The following is a 21,819-nucleotide window of genomic DNA, read 5'->3' as shown; positions in this document are numbered from 1 at the left end:
TTTTGCGCAGTTCAATCATAGACAAGGTATAGAATAGAGGTATTAATCATTTAACGAAAGAATATACCTGTTTCGCGAAGCTCAGAGAAGCCCTCTACTGTTATTACCTCTAACTTCGTGGCACTTCGCAGTCGTATATAGGGTGGACAAGAACCGACAGTTCCTAGAAAAATCCCTAGACGCGAGTTCTCAAATTACGTCGTCATTTCTAAACAGAATGCAAAAAAATATGAGGGACATGTCTAGGAGGCCCTAAAGAATGGTAGTCTGGTCCTTATATTATCCAAATCGTCAAAAAATTATAAAATATTGAAATTTATGTGTATCAACCGTCAAGAAAATGGCGGATCGGACTCACCTGCATCAATTTATTCGTAAAATAAACATTTCTGCCAATAGTTTGTCCAAATGGGTACTACCCAAGGGATGATGTATAAGTGTCCAGGAAGAAGTAATTTGAGAACTACGATTTCGTTGATTGTTCATTCGCGAAAGACGTCAAAAATGTAAAACAGACCACAAATTTAGTTCCTCGTTTTTTCTGTAGGGCGCAGTTCGTTCGTTCGATTGATTATAATTTTTGTACATACATACTACATATTAATATTTCGCTTATGCATACATTGCACATAAGTGTCAAAATTTATATCTGAAATAATATGTTCTTAAATATTTCGTATCAAAATCACGCCATAGGAAAGTGTTATTAAAGCAATATTCCCCTTTATTTATTACATAATTACAGTAGTATAAAATATAATACAAGACGGATTTTTTCGCTGATATTTATTGTATGAACGATTGCATTACGATTAGCATTACAGTTTCGAAACTTCTACCAATGGCTGTGATTGGTTGCTTCATTCGGCATCCTTTCATTTCGACCAATCAGACACGTCGCTGTGTGAGCGAGTGCGTCGATTTGTGACGCAGTACAGCATTCCTCTTCGAAGCTTCGTTTGTCTTGCACGTGTCTGCAACAGGTAAGATTAAATTATCTTCAAATATTAAATTAAATTGTCTTTCCGGTGTTGAAAATACAAAAAAGAGAAAGAATAGCCGAAGAGAAGTCTAGCTCTTTGTTTTTTGACATTAATTCGAGGTTATCTTTAAAAATACGTGAGTTGAAATTTTTTGCTCTTGCCGTGAATTGACGATGAAGTTGGAAGAACAAAATCTGAATTATTTTCCCTTTATATCAATCATTTTTCGAATATTATTGCATTTTTTCATGTTTTTAGTACATTTTTCCCGTAATTTATTATTATATATCGTGATAATTGATTTTCTCATTTTTTACTATTACGCCGATATAGATACGAATTAAATTAGATACATTTCCTTCATTTATTCTGCTTTTATATCCATAATTTTTTAAATCCCGTCAATATCTTATATTTTTTCTACTTTGTTTCTTATATTTTGGTGTTTAAAGTTGAGAAAAGTAATCTTGATTTTATTTCAATATGGCGTCGATAATTTTTAACGAACCTTTCCCTTACGATTAGTATTAAAGTTTCGAAGCACTTTGAAACTTCTATCGATGGCTGTGATTGGTCGTCCCATGTTGGCGTCCCCTCATTTCGACCAATCAGACACGTCGTTGTGTGAACGAGTGCGTCGATTTGTGACGCAGTACAGCATTCCTCTTCGAAGCTTCGTTCGTCTTGCACGTGTCTGCAACAGGTAAGATTAAATTATCTTCAAACATTAAATTAAATTGTCTTTCGGGTGTTAAAAGTACAAAAAATAGAGAGAATAGCTGGAGAGACGTCTAGATTCCTGATTTTTGATATTAATTCGAGGTTATCTTTAAAAATACAAGAGTTGAAAGTTTGTGCTCTTGCCGCGATTGTACAATGAGGTTGGATCAGCAGAATTTGAATTACTTTCCCTTTTATATCGTTAATTTCCTAACCAATGATGAACGTTTTTAATATTGTTTCACACAATTTACTGTTTGATATTTAATAACGTTCTTTCTTGAGCATCGTAATATTATGAGATCTGTTCGTCTACCGGCTTCGGTTCGGCTGGGGACGAACATTACCGAATAATACCGAAGCGGTGCCGATCGGTCTTCGTCGGGAAGGAAGGTCTCGCCATTTCTCTCGCGAACGTCGAAGTGACAAGACGTGTTGAGAGCATCCTTCCGTATAAGTAATAAGTGAGCATTGTATCTATTAAAATATTTTGCATAAATTATAATTCGATCGTTTATTATTGTTGATTACATTTTATGTACATAAATTCGTATTTCTTTTTTGTTACAGATATTTGATGGATATTGAAAGGACGCCATGATATGGGTTTGAAATAGAATTTCGTAAGAATTTATTGTTTTAATTTATTCTAATCAATTATTAACATTTATTATTACTTGTTTTTTATTGAGTCGTTGTTAATTGTAAGTATTTTTGATAATTACTTGCTACCAAAGTCAAGAAAGGAAAGATTAGAGACATTTTTTTTCTTTAACCAATTCATAGAAAAAGAATAATTCATTTTTCATTTTATTAAATAATTTTGTCCAGTATTTTAATACATTTGTTTTAAACTAGAACAAAATTGAAATAATTCGTATTCTACTGCAAATGATTGCTTCTCTTCTGCAATTATTAATTATTTTAAACAATCTATTTTTGTTAAATCGTAGTAATTATATTATAATATCTAGTTTTCGATGCAAGTTGAAATTAAAATAGAATCACGTTTTTAAATCACATGCTGTTTAAGCATGGTTAATTATTGGATTTTGCTTATTGAAAAGAATTAGATAATTTATAAATCATGCTGTAATAGAATTTTCAACAATTTGTAGTATGCTTACAATCTTAACAACAAAAATTCTCTGCCATAATACAATAGTCTATTATCTTTATTACAAAATGATTTTCTATCGATATAATATTCATTGATATAATTATCAACAATTATTTAAAACATTTCATTTCAATCTAGGATCAATATTCAGCTTTAACAATATTTGTGCTCGTCGAATATATTTCACGAACATAGATATTTTCATTTACAAGCCATTAATAACAGTATTTCCGTTACGAACGTTCAATAAGAAGAATGTTGTTTTGTATATTTCCACCCAGTCCATCCCTGCTCACTAAGTTTTTCTTTCAGGAATTGTTGTGGCCGCGCGCAATGCGGTCGGTAGAGTCAGTGTTTGTACGAATATATTTCCAATGTTTTGATTTTTTCAAGGGTGAACTGACCCTGAATAGAGTTGCGTTTGTATAGTTAGGAATCACGCGAAAGTAGAGTCAGTGTTTGCTGCGAATTATAAAATATTTTCTAGAGCATCGCGGCTCTGATTTTTCTTTTTCCATCGTGAAAGTAGAGTCTTTATAATTGTTCGCCGGAAATTATTCACGGTCGCGTTACTATTTTTATTTTTAATTTTTTTTTTAATTGCTCGATATATCCGGAATTAGAGTCAGTGCACCACTGAAGAGGAGTCTTGGGCGTTGCTCCATAAGGAAAGAGTGTAAGTATCTTATTACTTTATTTAATTAATTTTAATTGAAATAGAATAATTTACAATTTCAATACTTGATAATTGAGAATTCTTCTTAATTGCTATTGCTAATATTTTATAAAATTCAATTTCATATATAATTTTATTAGAATAAAAATTGATAATTTGCAAAATTAACCGTAATTCTTTTTTATTTTGTTACAGATGAATTTTTTGATTGCCGAGTTCCTGGATATGCTGAAGATGGCTTTCTTCACGACTTCCGTCTTGGTACGTCACTTAATTGCTTTTTATTAAAATAGAATAATTTTCAATTTCATCACTTGATAATTGAGATTTCTTTTTAATTGCTAATATTTTATAAAATTCAATTTCATATATAATTTTATTAGAATAAAAATTGATAATTTTCAAAATTAATCGTAATTCTTCTTTTTTTGTTACAGATGAATTTCTTCACGACTTCCGTCTTCTCCTACAAGGCAGCCTCCTACCTGGTGTTTGACTGTCGGAAGAAGAGTATATCTGCGAACGGTGAGTCGAATGTTTTATGGTTCCTCTGGTGCCCAATCATGTCGTAGGACGAATGGTCCGAATCGACACGGGCTACTAGTTGTATACGTGCTTGGCAAGCATAGTGACCATGGGTATGATTATACACATACCCATGAGTAGTAACATTTTTATTGTTTCATTTCATTTAGTTAGGCTAGGTCTTCTTGTACTCCGCGTTTTAATATCATTTCAATTCCACATATTCCAATAGATATTTATGAAATATATGAATGCTTTTAAATGTTCTTAAATGTTCTTAAATGTGGAATTAGAATATTTTAATACCGAAACAATTTTATTTAGTTTGTCTGTAATAGAGAAGTCAAATACTATCTGACTTAGTTATTGCGAAGGTTCAAAGCAATATAATATTGATAGTATTATGTAATATGTATACTGGATATACATATTAATCATGCTATTACATTGATTTAATTACATTTTTTACATTATAAATTCAAATATAATTTGAGAATTTTTTACGAGTAGTTTAACTTATTTACACGTTCATGAAAAAATGAACAATTTATGTGCAAGAAGACAATTCGTGACGGGTAGATTTCCAACTCAGAGTGATCTATTTCAACATATTTTGCGTATTCTTGAAAATGTACTCTGAGGAGGGAGTCGCCCGAGGATGTTTTATTAATTTTCACAACAAATTTTTGTTTCATTGCAAAGAATTCTTAATTAAAGACATTAAATTCTTTTTTATTAAAATTTTGCATTTCTTAAATTAGTGTTGCGATAAATTTCCAGCGCGAGAGTAAATATGACGATGCACTGACTAGTATTCGGTGGGAATCCTTTTGGTTTTTAAACTCAATCCAATATTTTATTTATTTAATCAAATTAGTTAGAAGGATTCCGCGGCATAAGACCGTGAACACCATCTCTGGGAGATATACCCATGCATTACTAGGCCTTTGCAGGCGCAGCTTTAGAATACGGAATATATGAAAATATGTTACCATATTCTAAACTGTAGTCCTTTTGTCTATACTATGGGCGTCCGTCAATCTGACACCGTTGGATGCAACGTGTTGGACGGGCGGGTAGCGCTTTTAGCGAAGGGGTGCACTCTGTCCTGGCGTTACGACGTCCAGGCGGGGTGGGTGGTATGTAGCGTCTGGCGTAAGTCTAGGGGGCGTGAGACCCTTCGTTGCCAGCTGATATTAGCAGTGCACCATGTTTGCGTCATAGTTGCTCTATTATGCTTTTCTGTATTTCTTATTAAAGCTTTATATTTACAAAGTCGAGTCACTTTTATTAAAATAGTGAAATATTAGCCCGTTATATGTTTATGTACTAATCATGTTTCTAGATCAGGATTTTCAGATTTAACCCCTTCCGTGTTTATTGCCAAAGCCCATTCACGTGCCCAGGTGCTACTTGGATGGGTAGAGGCAATGGGCACGATGACCTAGTTCATAAGAATAATAATTAATAAGCGGCTGGCATTGTGTTAGTATATCGTGCACGACGTAATCTCCACATATGGTGTGCGTGTTTTTAGGCTGTGGGATTGCGTCGGTTTAATAACTTTTTCATTTACTTTTAATTTGAAATAATATTTTATTCAACAAGATGTACGATGAACGTATAAACCAAATACTATTGTTATCATTACTATTACCATGATTATTACCATTACTAATACCCTGATTATTACCATTATTATGAAATATATTCTATATCAAAGTAGTTAATTAAATTTTGTAATTATCATTATACGCAATGATTGCTAGCCTTGCCAGACGATTTCAGTGAAAAATGGTACGTACCGTAGAGTGTGATGTGAGATGAAACTCGGGTGACGGAGGCGTCCCGGGACGTTCTCCCTAGTTTAGGCTCTTGCGCCCGGGTGGAGTGTATGGGGGTCGTGGAATGAATTTTTGTGAGAATGTGATTTTGCCTTTTTTAAATATAGCGTTAGGTAGGTAGGTAGTATACCTTCTGGTGTGTGTGATAGATTGTAAGTAGGTAGGGCCGGGGCAGGTTGTCACAGTCTCTTGGTCGGGTAGGCGCGATTTCGCGTGATCAACCTGTACCTGGAATATATTTGAAGAATTGACGATCCAATCGATACGAACGGAGTATGCCGTTCGCCTTCGATTCTATCTGTACAATTTTTCAAATTTTTGGCACAAGTTCTGCTCGAGCACGGCACGTGTGCACGAACAACGACTTGTATGTATAAAGTCCTTTTTCGTCCACGTGTCAATTAGAGTTTCGCGATTTTTCTTTTTTGTTGATTGTTTTTTTTTTCTGTTTTGCGAATTTGCAAGTCTCGAGCTTTAGATATAAGTTTCAGGTGGGTGGACCGCCCGAAGAAAGAAAAGGCTATATGCCGAAGCGCCCCGACAAACTGTCTTTCAAGAGGGGAACTACTAATGATTTTGCATCCTTTTGCAAAAAAGGATGGAAAATCATTATCGTTACTACTTTGTCACTGTGCTTGCCTGTAGTTGTAGTTTTGTAATTGCAGGAGAAGAGGGGGCCCGTGACCCCCATGATTTTGGGCAAATCGCGTTTTTAATTTAGTGTTGCGAACATTGACCACGGTTCAATTTAGTGTTGCGAATGAATATCGATCACGGTTCAATTTAGTGTTGCGTATGCATGATTATCGCGATTTTCATTTAGTGTTGCGAACTTTAAATATCGCGTTTCTTTATTGCATTGCTTTAAAATAGAATTTAACTTTTCAATGTTGATTGCTTTAAGATTTTTTAGAGTTTTGCTTTTTAATGTTTTAATTGCTTTAGTGTTGCGAGTAAAAAATTCACGGTTTGAGAATCCCCCCTTTTTGCATTTTAATTGCATGTCTCTTAAAGATAGCGTTGCGAATGACATTAGCGCGATTGTTTCCCAGTGTTGCGACTTATAAATACGCGATTGCTTTGCATTAGTTTATAGAGTTCCTGCTAATTAGTGTTGCGGTAATGAATATTCGTGTTTTGCATTAGTGTTGCGATATACGATGAAATGCCCAAAAACGATCCAGTGGAGTTGCCATGGTCCATAAGGCAACTATGGACCAACTGCCGTGATACAGCCTTGGATTGGCTGTACCCCTTTTTTAGATTAGTGTTGCGTCTTACAAAATTCGGTAGATTTGAGTAGTGTTGCGTTACAGTTCGCGTTTTCTCTTTTTTTCTTTTTTTCAGCGTAGCGTTGCGTATAATGGAGCAGCCTTCACGCGTACCCGTTTGTACATATTATATAATTAATGAAATTAGTGTTGCGAGTAAAAAATTCACGGTTTGAGAATCCCCCTTTTCTGAATTTTAATTGCATGTCTATTAAACATAGTGTTGCGAATGACATTAGCGCGATTGTTTCCCAGTGTTGCGACTTATAAATACGCGATTGCTTTGCATTAGTTTATAGAGTTCCCTGCTAATTAGTGTTGCGGTAATGAATATTCGCGTTTTGCATTAGGAATGCCCAAAAACGATCCAGTGGAGTTGCCATGGTCCATAAGGCAGCTATGGACCAGCTGCCATGGTACAGCCTTGGATTGGCTGTACCCCTTTTTTAGATTAGTGTTGCGTCTTACAAAATTCGGTAGATTTGAGTAGTGTTGCGTTACAGTTCGCGTTTTTTCTTTTTTTCTTTTTTTCAGCTTAGCGTTGCGTATAATGAAGCAGCCTTCACGCGTACGCTTTTGTACATATTATATAATTAATGAAATTAGTGTTGCGACTGAATTCGCGATTTGTATTAAATTAGTGGAAGTAACTATGACTCACATTCGGTGGGAATCCATTGCTAGTCAAGGATTTCGCGGCCTAAGACCGTGAACACCATCTCTGGGAGATATACCCATGCATTACTAGGCCTTTGCAGGCGCAGCTTTAGAATACGGAACATATGAAAATATGTTACCATATTCTAAACTGTAGTCCTTTTGTCTATACTATGGGCGTCCGTCAATCTGACACCGTTGGATGCAACGTGTTGGACGGGCGGGTAGCGCTCTTAGCGAAGGGGTGCACTCTGTCCTGGCGTTACGACGTCCAGGCGGGGTGGGTGGTATGTAGCGTCTGGCGTAAGTCTAGGGGGCGTGAGACCCTTCGTTGCCAGCCGATGTTTTGTCATAGTTCAGAATGTTTGCAATTTTAAAATTAGTGTTGCGTGTGATTTCGGTTTCTTTTATAGGGTTTGCTTAGGGATTGCTCTTATGGGCAGTCAAACTTTTCTTTTCAGGTTCCCCTGTACCCTCCCTCCCACTGCCCCGCCCCCATTCTTTTTTCTTTTCTTTTTTTAATTTTGAAAATTTTGAGCGTTCGGTTGTTGGAAATACTGTTAAATAATATATGAATTTAATGTTTTCAGAATATTATTAAATACGATAAAGTTTTAAATAGAACTTTATTCAAAGTTTTATTTAAAATGAAAGTTCATTTTATTTTGTGATGATTGGTGATAAATTATTTCAAGGAATATTTGTTCATTCGAGATAGCTTATTAAATTTTAATTCTACTTTATTTAAACAAAAGTAGTGGATAATTGTTGTTCAAGTTGTTTAGTTTTAATTTTTGATCGCGATGTTTTGTTTCAAGCTTACGGAAAAGCTAATTAAATTACTTTTATAAATTTTTAAATTCTTTTCCTGAAAAGCAAAGTCCACTCGTGATTTTTTTTCAGTTTTTCCATTTACAATAAATTTGCATTGAAAGGTGTATTGAATAATATAATGCAATAAAGTCGAGTAGAGTCGTGGTTGTACGTACTATACATTGCAGTAAAAGGCAGTTGTTTCAATTAAAATATTGTGTGCTATTTGTCGCGAAATGAACGAATATTAAATACAATAAAATGAAATAATTAATGTTCTTAACTCAAGTCACTTAACTCAAATATATATTTTTTTGAACTTTTTTCTCTTTATTTTGGTACTGAAGTTTGCTTCAAATTCATATTTCGTATCAAATTGATTTTGAATTATTAACAACCACTCTGACTTTTATAAAATTTTATTGTTACTAATGTATCTTCTTTCCAGCTATTAATTTTTCTTTGTCTTTATCTGGATTCAATTAATCAGTTTCTGTTACAGAGAAATATCTTTATAGGAAGTATGAAATAATAATATCGAATAATCGACTGGAAGAAGTGTAATATAAAATCTAGCGTCCATAAATGGAATTCAATGTATCCAAATAAGTAATAAGTGGTAATATTTGAACCGTACTATTTTCGAAAATTGTATTTAATCCTTTTCTGTTTTTTTCAGGCAGGTTGTAAATTTATGATTAAGGCTACACGAGCCTTATTATTTTCTTAAATTATGTTTAATTCTTTTCAGTTTTATTTTAGGTAGTATTCTGGTGAGGACAGCAAAATCAACAAATTCGTTGGACTTATTTATGTATATAGTCATTAAGATATAATCGTCATACACTGCAGTGTTTAATTAGGAAGCGTTAGATTTAAGCGAATTTTTAATATAATTACGAGCGCTCGGAATTGCATATTTATTAATTACAGATCTGTAATCAAAATCAAAATTAGAAAATGTTGCGATAGGAATAAAAAGCTAAAATCTACGTAAATATATGTATAGATAAGTAGATAGGTAGGTAGTGAATAAAAATAATGCTCCTTTTGTTGTTCGTTTGCACAACAGTCAAAAACGTTTTGCAAATGTTCATCAAGAGGATGATGGTATTGAATAAAAATAAAAATTTGCATAAATGGAGGGTGGATGGGATGAGGTAGGGCGGGTCTCCATCCGCAGCAACCTCCCCGTGGTGAGACCTGGGCAATCGTTATTATTTCATGACTAATTAATAACTGTATCATTATTTCTATGGTATATTTATTAATTATGCAGCAAATAATACGAGCGAATTGGCTGCGAAAATGCTTTTTTTCTATTTAATCGCTGTTATATTTTTTTTAGGAACTATGTCTACAAGATTCTGAAGTGTACCACATTGCAAATACAATTTTACAGAAAGAAAATTAATAATAATGAATGCATAGTCAGTATTGTTATATACTTATACATATATAGCGTACATGTGTCATTTAGGTATTTGCGAAAGGTAACGTAGTATAGCATGCCGTTAGTTGGATGCAATAATTCAGGTGGCGTTTAAATCAGTTTCTGTTCAGCAGAAGACAAGCTGTTTTATCGACGCGGGATTCGGAACCGATGTAGTTTAAAACCTTTATTTTACCAGCCGTTTTGTTGCGTACTCTACGATTCAGGACGGTGATTGTAGGAAGTTACACGAGTTTCGTGTGCCGCCATAGATGACACTAACAGTTCAATTTACACTGTGAAATATGCGATTTAAAAAATTGTTATAATAAAGATATTAGACAAGTTCAGATCCAGAAAATACATTAGGATATTTGTCCAAACTGTAAATATAATGTATGTAGATAAAGTTTTACCTTTGAATGCAAAATAAAGTGCAGAGAGTTTGGAAGTATGGAGAATCGAAAAATAAAGAGACGTGGTTATTATTCCGAAATCATTACAGGTAAATGATTCTGTAATGAAAAAATTCTGAATACAACCCCTGTTGTCGGTTTAATTGTACAAGAACATAGTAATTGAAATAAATTAATAACTAATATAAGGTACCGCGACACATCCTGTGAGACCGGAAGTAGCTCTTTTGAATGCTGCACCAAAGAGAGTGAAACTCCTATGGCAAGTTTTAACTGAGCATCATAGTGCTCGCGTACAAGAATTAAAGGACCATGAAAAGTATAATTTTCTTGGTGAAGCGAAAAGATGGATCACCTTCCCGCAGGATCGATCTATCGTAAGGAATCAATGATAAACTAACGTCATACATACTACTTGACAAACGTTATTTAAAAGTATTAAAAGGGATAACGTTCCGTTTGAAAAGGTATTTCCTGCAGAAACATTCGCCCCCAACGTGCAAAAGGAGCAGAATGTAAAACCGAAAGAACTTCCGCGAAATGTCGAGATAGAAAGACTGCGTCGAAGTTATAGAAACTTAAAGATCGAGGATGTCTTGGAAGAGGATGGAATTTCGCCGAAGGAAATGCTTCCACCGGCGGTCGTTTTGTCATTATTATCTCACGAGCAGATATATGGTCTATTTGCCACAGCGTCCATTTTGCCGTTGGAGATTTTCGACGACGAAGAATACGATTGTAGGTACGGCAAAAATTTAAACAACATAACAAGTTACACATTGGCGTAATTACGATCTTTTAATTAAAATAGACCAAGATGCCATCTTACTGTTAGTAAAAATCACAAGAAATTTATTTTCTATAACATAATACGCGTCATTGATCGAATAAAGTATTCAGTTTCTCATCTGTTCTGAGAAATTCTCAAGCTTCGTAAACGACGTTTCCATCTGTTGAAGATGAGATTTAAAATACAATTCTTACAATGTCATGTCCTTAAAGAGAAATCCTTCATTTTTCATCAATCAGAACATATACGTCAATCAGAACAACTGTCTCATTATGACTACCTGTCTATGAATTTGTCTTTTTCTCAATAGAACAACCGAGGACTGGATAAGCCTCAGTATTATTGATGGGGTTCGTTATCCATTACCAGCCGAAGTATTCGTGCAAAAATATCGAGAAACGGATGAGGTCGCTCGTATCGATGACGAAGCTTTAAATCATTTATACAAATGGTACGACGCGGCTGTTACCTATTACGATTACAAGCATAAATTATGGTCGGTGTTGACACTGGATGGACTGAAAAGGAAATTTTTACTTCCGAGGATTTATATTCGATTTTACGCTGAAAATCCAAGAGTGTTTGCCAAAAGGCTGGCAACAGCGATCGAACATAGGAAAATTGCTGATGCTTCTATAAAGTAATCATGCCTAATTATCTATTATTTCTCATACCGCAAAATGATAAAATAATTTTCAATATAGTAAATCGTAAAATCTTGTTTAGAAACATTTTACCCGAAAATTGAATATTCGTTGATGAACAAGCAATTAGTTATTAATTAGTTGGCTCATTATTTGATCAAACAAGAAACCGAATATTTATTAAAAATATTAAAATTACTATTTTGCGGATACTTTTATGTCATCGAATCGTGTCAAGAGTTTCAATAAAATGTCAAATGTGTACATTAATTGTCTGTACCTGAAGGAAGTTAATTATACTTTTAATGTTTGCTTTCAATTTTTCTTTGATACAGATACAACTTTTATCTAGACTGTATGCAAATGGATGGCATGTTGACGCTAAATGAAAAACAAAAGGAAGCTATCGTTCGGTTAACTTTAAACGGGATTCGGATTAAATTTCCGGAAACAAGAGTATCAGCAGTGCGTGAAATTTACGTTGGAATTTATATGCCACGCGGAAATTTTGATAAAGTGGTTCCTTGTTGGTTTTTCATTAACGGAGAATTACCTCGAAACTAAATGAAGATAAAGGCGTTTAATATAGGCAATAAATTTCTACGTTACAAGATTTAAGGGAATGTAAATAAAATTATACTGAAATATTTCCTAGTTATTTTGCAAATAACAAAATGAACATTTGTTAATTAATGTTCTTGTTGTTAGAAGATTTACGTGTCTTGCATCTGTTTCCTTTATCTTCCTTTGAAAGGGAACCGTACCCCTATTCCTGTCTCTGGAGTCACCTTGTTAATTATTCACTAATTGCTTTCGTCTCTGTTTCAGTTGATAAACGAGATTTCTTTGGATTACCAACGTACAATGTGCGATCTTATGTGGAGGAAAATGATCCAGTGGAATCCTGAGATGTTTAAATTCATCGCATGGACGCCTTCCGTAGAGGAAATAAGGGTGCCGGATAAGGGGAAGATCGATACCGGCATGGAAAATTTTATGGTGATGTACCGTTCTTAATTTTAAAATTCCCTGCGCAATTTATAAAGTCTTCCTCGTACAGATTACATTTTTCAAATTTAATTTACAAAGCAACCATATCGACCAAAATGCCATGATTTTAATTTAGAAAGTTCAGAAATTCATCCACTGGGTGACATTGTACGTTCAAGAGGAGGTGTATCAAGCGATGGCTTGCATCGTGGCAAGATGCATTCAGTTATCCACCATGAATCTCTTCGGCGTGAATTATGGGAAACTGATTACGCTGTCGGAATTTGAAGAGATGCATTCCCAAAGTACCGTGTCTGTCGTAAAATACCTGAAGGAGCCATGGCTGGAGAAGATCGCACAATCGGTGAGAATGTGTCTGAGAGATATAGGAAAAGGTTGGTTCGACTTGAAACAGAAAGTTCCCGGAGTGTACGATGTAATGAAATTGAAACGTTTCATGAATCTCACTACTCTCCGTATGCAGGTATGTAACTTTCGTAGGCTCGATAGCGTGCTGATTTTTACATAGGTACCTTACAACACGTGTAACACGTTTAAAGTTCAGATAATTCTAAAAGTTTTTAATATTCATTACCGCGCATGTTACATTTTGATAGCATTATAAAGTCGCTTTTGTTCATCAACCCATTTAACTCTATTATAGTCATAATGAGTTAAATTTCGTCTATGGTATATCTACGTGTAAGTATCTACGTTTAAAATACTTTTTATAGTATGCACTGCGAGTTCTGGTGGAAAATTCAATCACATTATACGGAAATACCCTGGAGGGTCCAGCCTTGTGTCTCTTAGACGTTGAAGAAACATTTATTTGGGGAAACAACCTTGTTGACAGTCAATTTAAATCAGTCTATAATCCTATCTTTACCGTCGATCTACAAATGGACGGCAACAAAGCGTATTATTCGGTTGATCCTGATCAATTTGGGGTAGGCTTAATCAAATGAATCGCTCCAAGGATAATCAATGAGAAACAATAAATGTCCTTCTGTCCTTCTGCCCTCAGGAGACAATTATAACGCTGTACGACAATGCACTTACTTTGTGCCATCAGATCAGACAAATAAATCCTTTTCTACTTCCGGCGCTAAAGTTTCCACCGGATCTCTTCCTAAGCTCGGTTGGCCTGCTCGAGGGATACGTGTGCCAAATTCGTGATCGCTTAAAAATAGCTTATCAAAAATGTTCTATGATTCTGAAAGCGTACGTCAAGGAATATACAGCTTACTTGGATTTTTATAATCTGAAGGTTGCAGAGTACATTCAGTAAGTGTGGCCAGTTGTTCGAGTCTGTTAGTTTCAATGTACATACATACTACAATTTTACGGCAGCTAATATCTCCTTGAATGATATCGATATCAATAAACGATCCAGATGATTCGACACGATTGAACGCATTTCTCAAAGTACAGCGAACAAAATCTTACAGCTGAATCGTTCTAAATACATAATTCGATCTTTTACCATCCTCTCGAGGACAAGCGAATTAAATTAAATTTCATTTCCATGTTGAAGGAAATTCAAGGATGAAGAACACAACACAGCGGAGATCAAGGAGGAAATAACTTTTCATAAAACAATGATTTCCAATCTTGATTTTACCTTGCCGAAAAGGATCTCGATTGGTCCTTTCAACGTAAACGTGCGACCCCTTAAGAATTTTCTCATGGGAAAACGCGAAGAGTGTGCAACCGGGTTGCTCGTCATGTTTACAGAGAGACTACGGGCTGAAGTTGACAACATCCTGGAGGAATACACGCAAATAAGATATAAATTGAAGGAGGTGCCACAAAGCATCGAGCATATATTTGAAATTCGCGACTGGATGGAAACGATACCTTTACGGGTTCAAGATCTCCAGGAGAAGATGGAAATATTAAAATTGGACTTTGATATTCTCGACAGTTTCTACTGGAACCTATCTGACGAAGATTTCGAGGCTAAATGGCTAGTTATTGGTTCTCCGCTTCAGATAGAGAATGAGGTGATTTCTAATTTCTTCAATTAATCGTCTTATTAAATATAAATGAAATATGAAATTATTTTATTATGATAGATCGATGAAACCAATGAAAGATTTGTCGAGGAACAGGACAAGTTCTACAAGATCCAAATTCAGGACGAGGTGTTGCTATTGGAAAGAATCGACACTCTCGTAGGAAATGTGTCGAACATTGGTCTTCAAACGGATATCAATCGTGTACACGAGACTGCACTGGACGTGAAACGGGTTTGGAAGGGGATGACAGATTGTCGTGAAATGGGTTTGCTGTTAAACGAACGACAGAAACTGTTCGGCATGAAAGTTGTTCCTTTTGAGCATTTGCACAAGCTTATGAGGGAGTTTGAACCGTACAGAAGTTTATGGGTCACTGCTTCAGGCAAGCAACAAAATATCCGAGTGTTACACTTTGCGAATCAGTGTATCTTCGGTCTAGAACAGGATTTTTTTCCCTACAACTTATAGACTGGCTGAGATGGTACGAAGTATGGATGGATAATCCCCTTATCAATGTCGATGGTAGTCAAATAGAGTCTCATGTCATGGATATGTATCGAGTGATTACTCGAGGAGTTAGAACCTTTCAGGAATTCCCGAGTACGTTATTATTCATGAATCGTTGCAAAAGAAGGCGGGGAATAATGAAACATTTATCTTCATTAAAGAGGTACAGGCAATAGCAACAACCATAAGGGACCAAATAGACGAGTTCAAGCCTTACATTGGCCTGATACAAGCTCTACGAAATCCGGGAATGAAGGACCGCCATTTCGATCAATTGAGTGCCCAAACGGGAATACAAATGGCGTTAACACCTTCAATGACGTTCAAAACCTTATTATTTCTTGGCATTGAAGAATTTGAGGAACTAGTAAAGACCGTAGCTGACACTGCGGCCAAAGAATACGCTACTGAACGAACGCTGAACAAGATGATCATCGAATGGGAAACAATTGTCATGGAGATACTTCCTTACAAGGCTACAGGTGGTTATCCTAAACGACATCCTATACAAAACTATACCCTATTTAGTCTTTTCGGCTTATATCTATACATACATAGTAGCGATGATGAAAAATTTCTTTGATTTATCTAGGAACATACATAATGAAGGTTACCGAAGAAACCTTGATGCTTTTAGACAACCATATTCTCAACGTGCAGCAACTTGCTTTCAGTCCCTTAAAAACCGTATTTGAAGACGAAATCAACGAGTGGGAGGAGAAGCTGAAATTGACGCAAGAAGTGTTAATCCTCTGGATAGAGGTGCAAAGGTAAAAACTTGGTAATGAGACAAGTTACATTATTTTTTAAATAACACGGATTCTGTAAAGAGATTGGATGTACTTGGAGCCAATATTCACTTCGGAGGATATTACAGTCCAATTACCTGTAGAGGCGAGAAGATACAACGCCATGGAAAGAAATTGGAGACGAATCATGAAAAATGCCAAAGATAACCCTTACGTAATATCAATTTCTATATTAATAATATTCATAACATTGGAAAATATTGAAAAAGAGGGAGGATCGTGTGTTGCGAGCATAAGATCGATTGTGAAAAAGATCCTATGTCAGCTATTATGTAGTTTCTTCTAGTAGCGACATTATCGAAGTCTTCGATCTTTGTCACTTCTGTCATTATTTATGGACCCTGACCGCTGGAAGTCAAGGTGTAAGGCGAAAAATAAATTCTCTGGAAGAGTTTAGTGCCGATGGTAGACTAAACTTGAAATATGAGAATTTGTTCTTCGAAAAAGTTTTTAAAAAGTTACACTACTCCCTAGCCATTATAAATAATTACAGATTATCAAGATATGTCCCGACAGCAACCTCTTGGAAGGTCTACAAGAATGTAAAAGTTTGCTAGAAATGGTACAGAAAGGTCTGTCCGATTACTTGGAAGTGAAAAGGAAAGTTTTCCCGCGATTCTACTTCCTCAGCGACGAGGAACTGTTGGAAATTTTAGCACAAGCTAAGAACGTTTACGCGGTACAACCCCATCTGAGAAAGTGTTTCGAGAATATACAACAGGTGAAATTCGAGAGTGATCTAGAGATCACGAGAATGTATTCAGCAGAGGGTGAAGAGGTAATATTTCGACCTTCGATGTATCCCGTGAGAAGCGTGGAATATTGGTTGGGTGATTTGGAGAATGTGATGCGTAATACCATTAGAGAGATCATCCGCGAAGCTCTTCGTATGATCGATTCGATTTCAAGGAAAACATGGGTTTATATGTGGCCGGGTCAAATAACCCTCTGCTGTGGTCAAACCTACTGGACAGCACACGTCGAAAATGGTATCCTTCGTAATAATTTACGAGGTTATTACGAGGAGTTGTTGGAACATGTAAGAATACGAAACAATATTGTTGTCGTAGCTAATATGTATTAACTTGATAACTTTCACGAATAGCTCGACGATCTTCGCGACTTGGTGCGTGCTCCACAAACGGATGTTCAGAGATTGATGCTAGAAGCTGTGATCACCGTTGAGGTGCATGCAAGGGATGTTCTACATAGATTGATCGAGGAAAAAGTTTCAAACGTTAATGATTTCGATTGGATATCACAGCTGCGATATTATTGGGTCGATGATAGCGAGCTGAAGGTACGAGCAGTGAACGCTGAATTTTCTTACGGGTAAGTCGTTAAAATATTCCATCTCGAAATTGCGTTTCTTAAATGCTGTTGTTCTCGATTCGAAGAAACAATCTCCATGATTAAATATGCACGGTTTCTTAAACATTAACTCTTGCAAAAAGGAGTTGTGTTCTTAAAAGGATAAAACTTTTGTCACCTTCGCCATGATGGATGTCGTTCTAGTCACCCTTGTCGACGTCTGAAGAGGGTGACTCTAGAAAGGGTTGGCAAACAAAGGATCTTACACAATTCAATGTCACGACATTTATTTCGTTAGAGTCTGTAAAATAGATAGAAGGACATTCGTAATATTAATTGAAACCTAAGCAAAGAATTCGAAAATTTTATTCAGTTTTATACGAATTTTTCAGTCCTGGATTAATTAATACTTTTGCATAGAAATAAAATGTGTATCTTTTGTTTTCATATTCCGAATAACTTTTGTTCAGGATAAAAATATTTTAAAAATATGTTCAATCTTTATTTCAATTTTATTCCTCACATTCGATATGTACATACGTATCATAACACTAACGAAATTTCACTGTTCATTAATTCATCGATATTAGTACGTATGACATATCTACCTTATCTTACAATTAGTTAGATTGAGAAACGGTTTATGTAGATGTTTGAAATTTACCTCTAATTATCATACCAAATTTACGACCCTATCCCTATCTCTTCCATCAACCCTCTATGTACCCCTATTAATGTGTCAACGTTCAGGGACAGATTAAACCTTATCTTGTAGAAAATTACAATAACTGTGTTAACGTTTACCACAGATACGAATATCTGGGGAATACTGGAAGATTGGTTATTACTCCGTTAACCGATCGATGTTATCTGACTCTCACTGGAGCTTTACATTTGAAATTTGGCGGAGCACCAGCTGGCCCAGCGGGAACTGGGAAAACGGAAACAACCAAGGATCTCGCGAAGGCGTTTGCTATTCAGTGTGTCGTCTTCAATTGCTCTGATCAGCTTGATTTCATGTCCATGGGGAAATTCTTTAAGGGTCTTGCCAGGTATAATAATATAATTTCTCTGCTCGATTTCACGAAAATATTTTCACGTCGATTTCGATAACGTATTATTATTTCGTTAATTTAGCGCAGGTGCGTGGGCGTGCTTCGACGAGTTCAATAGAATCGACATCGAAGTGCTGTCCGTCATCGCTCAACAAATTACGACGATCCAACAAGCGCAACAGATGCGCGTTGAAACGTAGGTATTATAAGCTCTTCGATTCAATTAGGTATTTCTCTTTGAAATATCCTTTGTTTACGTCGATAAATTTCATGCTGGAAGCTAAAACTCAGAAAAAAAAAAAAAGAAAAGTGTTTCTATCGTTTGAGGTATTAAAGAAATTTTAGCCTTGGAACCTCGATACCGTAAAGTCTTCCCACTGAAAGGTGAAATGTATAGAAACCTGATCCTGAGTTAAAAGACTGACCTATAAAAGCTTCCGGTTGAAAAGCTCTTACCTTTCAAAGCTTATGATCATGAATTTCCGCGCCTACAAAGAATATGATATTTTCTTCGCATTTGAGTATTTTCAAATTAAATGATCAAACTGCTTTAATGCGTTCTACGAATAAAAAGAAGGTGAAAATGTTTGATGCAAAAAAGTGAAGATTTTAAAGATTCTAGATTTAAATTTCAAAATCTCTTTTATGGGAAGTTATGTACATATTTCAGATTCGTTTTCGAAGGGGATGAAATCGTGTTAAAGCCATCGTGTGCTGTTTTCATCACCATGAATCCTGGTTATGCTGGTCGCACGGAACTGCCAGATAACTTGAAGGCTTTGTTCCGCCCGGTAGCTATGATGGTACCAGATTATGCGTTGATCGCTGAAATTTCATTGTTTTCTTACGGCTTCACCGACGCGAAAACCTTGGCAGGGAAGATCACGACCACCTTCAAGTTGAGCTCGGAACAATTGAGCACACAGGTATTTCTTTTCCCATTTTCTTTCCTTTGTTTCAGAATATTGTAGTACTATATTTTACAAACTACGGCTTGATGGGTACTCATCATGATAATCAATTAAAACGTCTCCCTGTAATGATCATTACTTTTTAAAAATTACGTGTAATATTCAGATAAAGTTATTCACAAACTTGTAGGGTCATTATATATGAAGCATTCTTGAAATGTTTTATACGAATCACGTTCGATAACAAGCTTCCGCCCACGAAACTTTCCTTTTCTTTTTTTTCTTCTTTTAACTGCATTTATCGTATCGTTCAGTTAACACTATCTACTTCTCATCTATAGATTGATCTATCAACAATTCGAATTGCAGAACAGATAAACAATTAGAATTTTACGAGTTTCAGGAGGTGGATTTATTTTTGTGCAGGATCATTACGACTTCGGAATGCGTGCAGTGAAGACTGTAATAGCAGTGGCAGGGAATTTAAAAAGGGAACAGAAAGATCTGAACGAACAACAGATTTGCTTACGTGCACTCAGAGATGTAAACGTTCCGAAATTTTTGAAAGACGATCTGACATTATTTAATGGTACGTAGTGGATTTATCTCATTTTACACCTTCTCGTTCGTTAATCAAATAATTTTCAGGTATCGTATCGGACCTCTTCCCACTTTTGGAAGAGAAACATGTGGATTATGGAATCTTGGAAGCAGAAATTCGAGCATCGATCAGGAAGATGGGTATGGAAGAAATTGACGGTGAGAATTATTATTATTATTATTATTATATGATATGATATGAACGCGATAGAACTCAGAATGTTAAATGCGCAAAATTTCCAGCTGGATTCACTTTATTTGTATTAAGCGTATCTGGTGATAAAAACAGTTCAACGATTATATTTTGTAAAAACCGTCGCAAAAAACTCAATTTTTATATTCTCTTATAGAATTTCAGGTATTGTTTTCCGATAAAAATTCAGTAATGAACCTTTGAAAGAACTTTCAGGCGTCTCACTTAACGTTAAACTTTTTCGTCGTTAATAGCATCGTTACAGATTCCACGTGCACGTGAAACGAAAATCATCGGACCGTTCGATACCATTGGCCCAGAAACGGGTTTAATTTGTTTCAATGAGAAAAGTGTGCAAATACTCGTAGGTGTAAATTTGCATCAATGCACGCAACTAGGATATCTACTATGTTTCATACCCGTACGAAATTAACAAACTGTCTATCATTATTTATTTAGAATTCTCTATTGATCGTTTAACATACCGGCTTTTATATCGTATTGTGTAATTGAAGAAGCGTTTAAGTGACGTCTGTGCCGCGTAGGTAGCTGAAAAAAAAAAAATTGAATTGAACTGGCTTAGATAATGTATCGAAATGCGTAAGTAGGATCAGCATGTGGAGCTGTTCGATAAAGGGAAATCCTCGTCAAGAATTTATGTTTACGAAGGAGGTTTATACATATACGTGGAACGAAGACAACTTCTGTCTACTCTCTGGATATGTTAGTAGAGGGTGGCTGAGATATCTGTGGACTGTGCAAAATGCCGAGGATGATCAAGTTTTCTGTATGAAGTATTAGTTATAACTTATCATCAAACAGTGTGGGTTTACACAAGTATAGTTACATATTTCAAGGGTGAAGGTATCATCAAATTAGGCTGTACAGTGTGTTTCATAGTATGTGACACCTATTTCAGGAATAGATTTGGCACCTGATAGTTCTGTAAAGTTTTATTCTATACTTTTTAACTAATTTTTAATAGATTCTATTTACCAAATTTGAATGTAATTATGCAAAGGATTTAAATGTATTTTAAGATGTTTAATTCCGTTTGGTACGGTAATTTCATTCTGTAATCAAATTCGATTCGAGAAGACCGTTCAAAATGCTTCTGGATAATAGATTATTGAATTTCCTTTCTCTAATTACAGAGTTCGTGAAGAAAGTTATCCAATTGTACGAGACGACAGTGGTGCGACACGGATTAATGCTGGTAGGACCAACTGGGTCAGCAAAAACCAAGGTAAGTGCATTTTCAAAATTAGTAACATTGCTTTAATTAACCGAAATGCAAGAATTCTTAAATATTGACTTAAAACGTCTTATTACGAGTTATTGTTGCTTTACAATTTCCCATCTACAAATTATCAAATAGATTAACTTGTTACTGCAATCAAATTTTTATAATGGTAAGAGAGATAGAAAAGGGAAAAATTGCAATTGAATTTCAATTCAAGGCAAGTGTCGTTTTGAAACAGCAAGCACTGCCTTTTTCTGTATAACTGAAGGGGATAAACAAGGTTTCGAA

The 21,819-nt window shown here is 35.4% G+C and overlaps 1 protein-coding gene and 1 long non-coding RNA gene across 4 annotated transcripts in view; both read left to right on the top strand.

Annotated features, from left to right (window-relative positions):
* The first annotated feature begins 2,808 nt into the window (after positions 1-2,808).
* LOC143305776 (uncharacterized) lies at positions 2,809-4,215 on the top strand. Its single transcript, XR_013062921.1, has 3 exons — positions 2,809-3,499; positions 3,695-3,760; positions 3,937-4,215. It is a non-coding gene; the product is annotated as an uncharacterized LOC143305776 (long non-coding RNA).
* Positions 4,216-10,232: 6,017 nt separating this feature from the next.
* LOC117611781 (dynein axonemal heavy chain 1) overlaps positions 10,233-21,819 on the top strand; it is a 50,723-nt gene continuing 39,136 nt past the window's right edge. For 2 of the 3 annotated variants that reach the window (XR_004583235.2, XR_004583236.2), the window contains exons 1-12: positions 15,140-15,502; positions 15,571-15,891; positions 16,002-16,179; positions 16,240-16,372; positions 16,712-17,257; positions 17,324-17,550; positions 18,339-18,581; positions 18,667-18,780; positions 19,255-19,510; positions 19,922-20,084; positions 20,144-20,254; positions 21,443-21,534. Coding sequence is in view for 1 of the 3 variants with exons in the window: in XM_034340054.2 (XP_034195945.2) it covers positions 10,495-10,546; positions 10,647-10,834; positions 10,925-11,199; positions 11,558-11,887; positions 12,227-12,356; positions 12,720-12,890; positions 13,018-13,365; positions 13,616-13,831; positions 13,909-14,168; positions 14,419-14,887; positions 14,960-15,284; positions 15,371-15,502; positions 15,571-15,891; positions 16,002-16,179; positions 16,240-16,372; positions 16,712-17,257; positions 17,324-17,550; positions 18,339-18,581; positions 18,667-18,780; positions 19,255-19,510; positions 19,922-20,084; positions 20,144-20,254; positions 21,443-21,534 (5,280 nt within the window). In the remaining 2 variants the exon portion in view is untranslated. Of the gene's footprint in view, positions 10,547-10,646; positions 10,835-10,924; positions 11,200-11,557; positions 11,888-12,226; positions 12,357-12,719; positions 12,891-13,017; positions 13,366-13,615; positions 13,832-13,908; positions 14,169-14,418; positions 14,888-14,959; positions 15,503-15,570; positions 15,892-16,001; positions 16,180-16,239; positions 16,373-16,711; positions 17,258-17,323; positions 17,551-18,338; positions 18,582-18,666; positions 18,781-19,254; positions 19,511-19,921; positions 20,085-20,143; positions 20,255-21,442; positions 21,535-21,819 lie in introns of those variants that run through there. The other variant, XM_034340054.2, reaches the window with a different exon arrangement.

The sequence above is a fragment of the Osmia lignaria genome, chromosome 10, assembly GCF_051020975.1.
Source record: "Osmia lignaria lignaria isolate PbOS001 chromosome 10, iyOsmLign1, whole genome shotgun sequence".
Taxonomy (NCBI): Eukaryota; Metazoa; Arthropoda; class Insecta; order Hymenoptera; family Megachilidae; genus Osmia; species Osmia lignaria.
The sequence above is the reverse complement of the archived record's forward strand: the minus strand, read 5'-3'. Positions and strand labels throughout refer to the sequence as shown.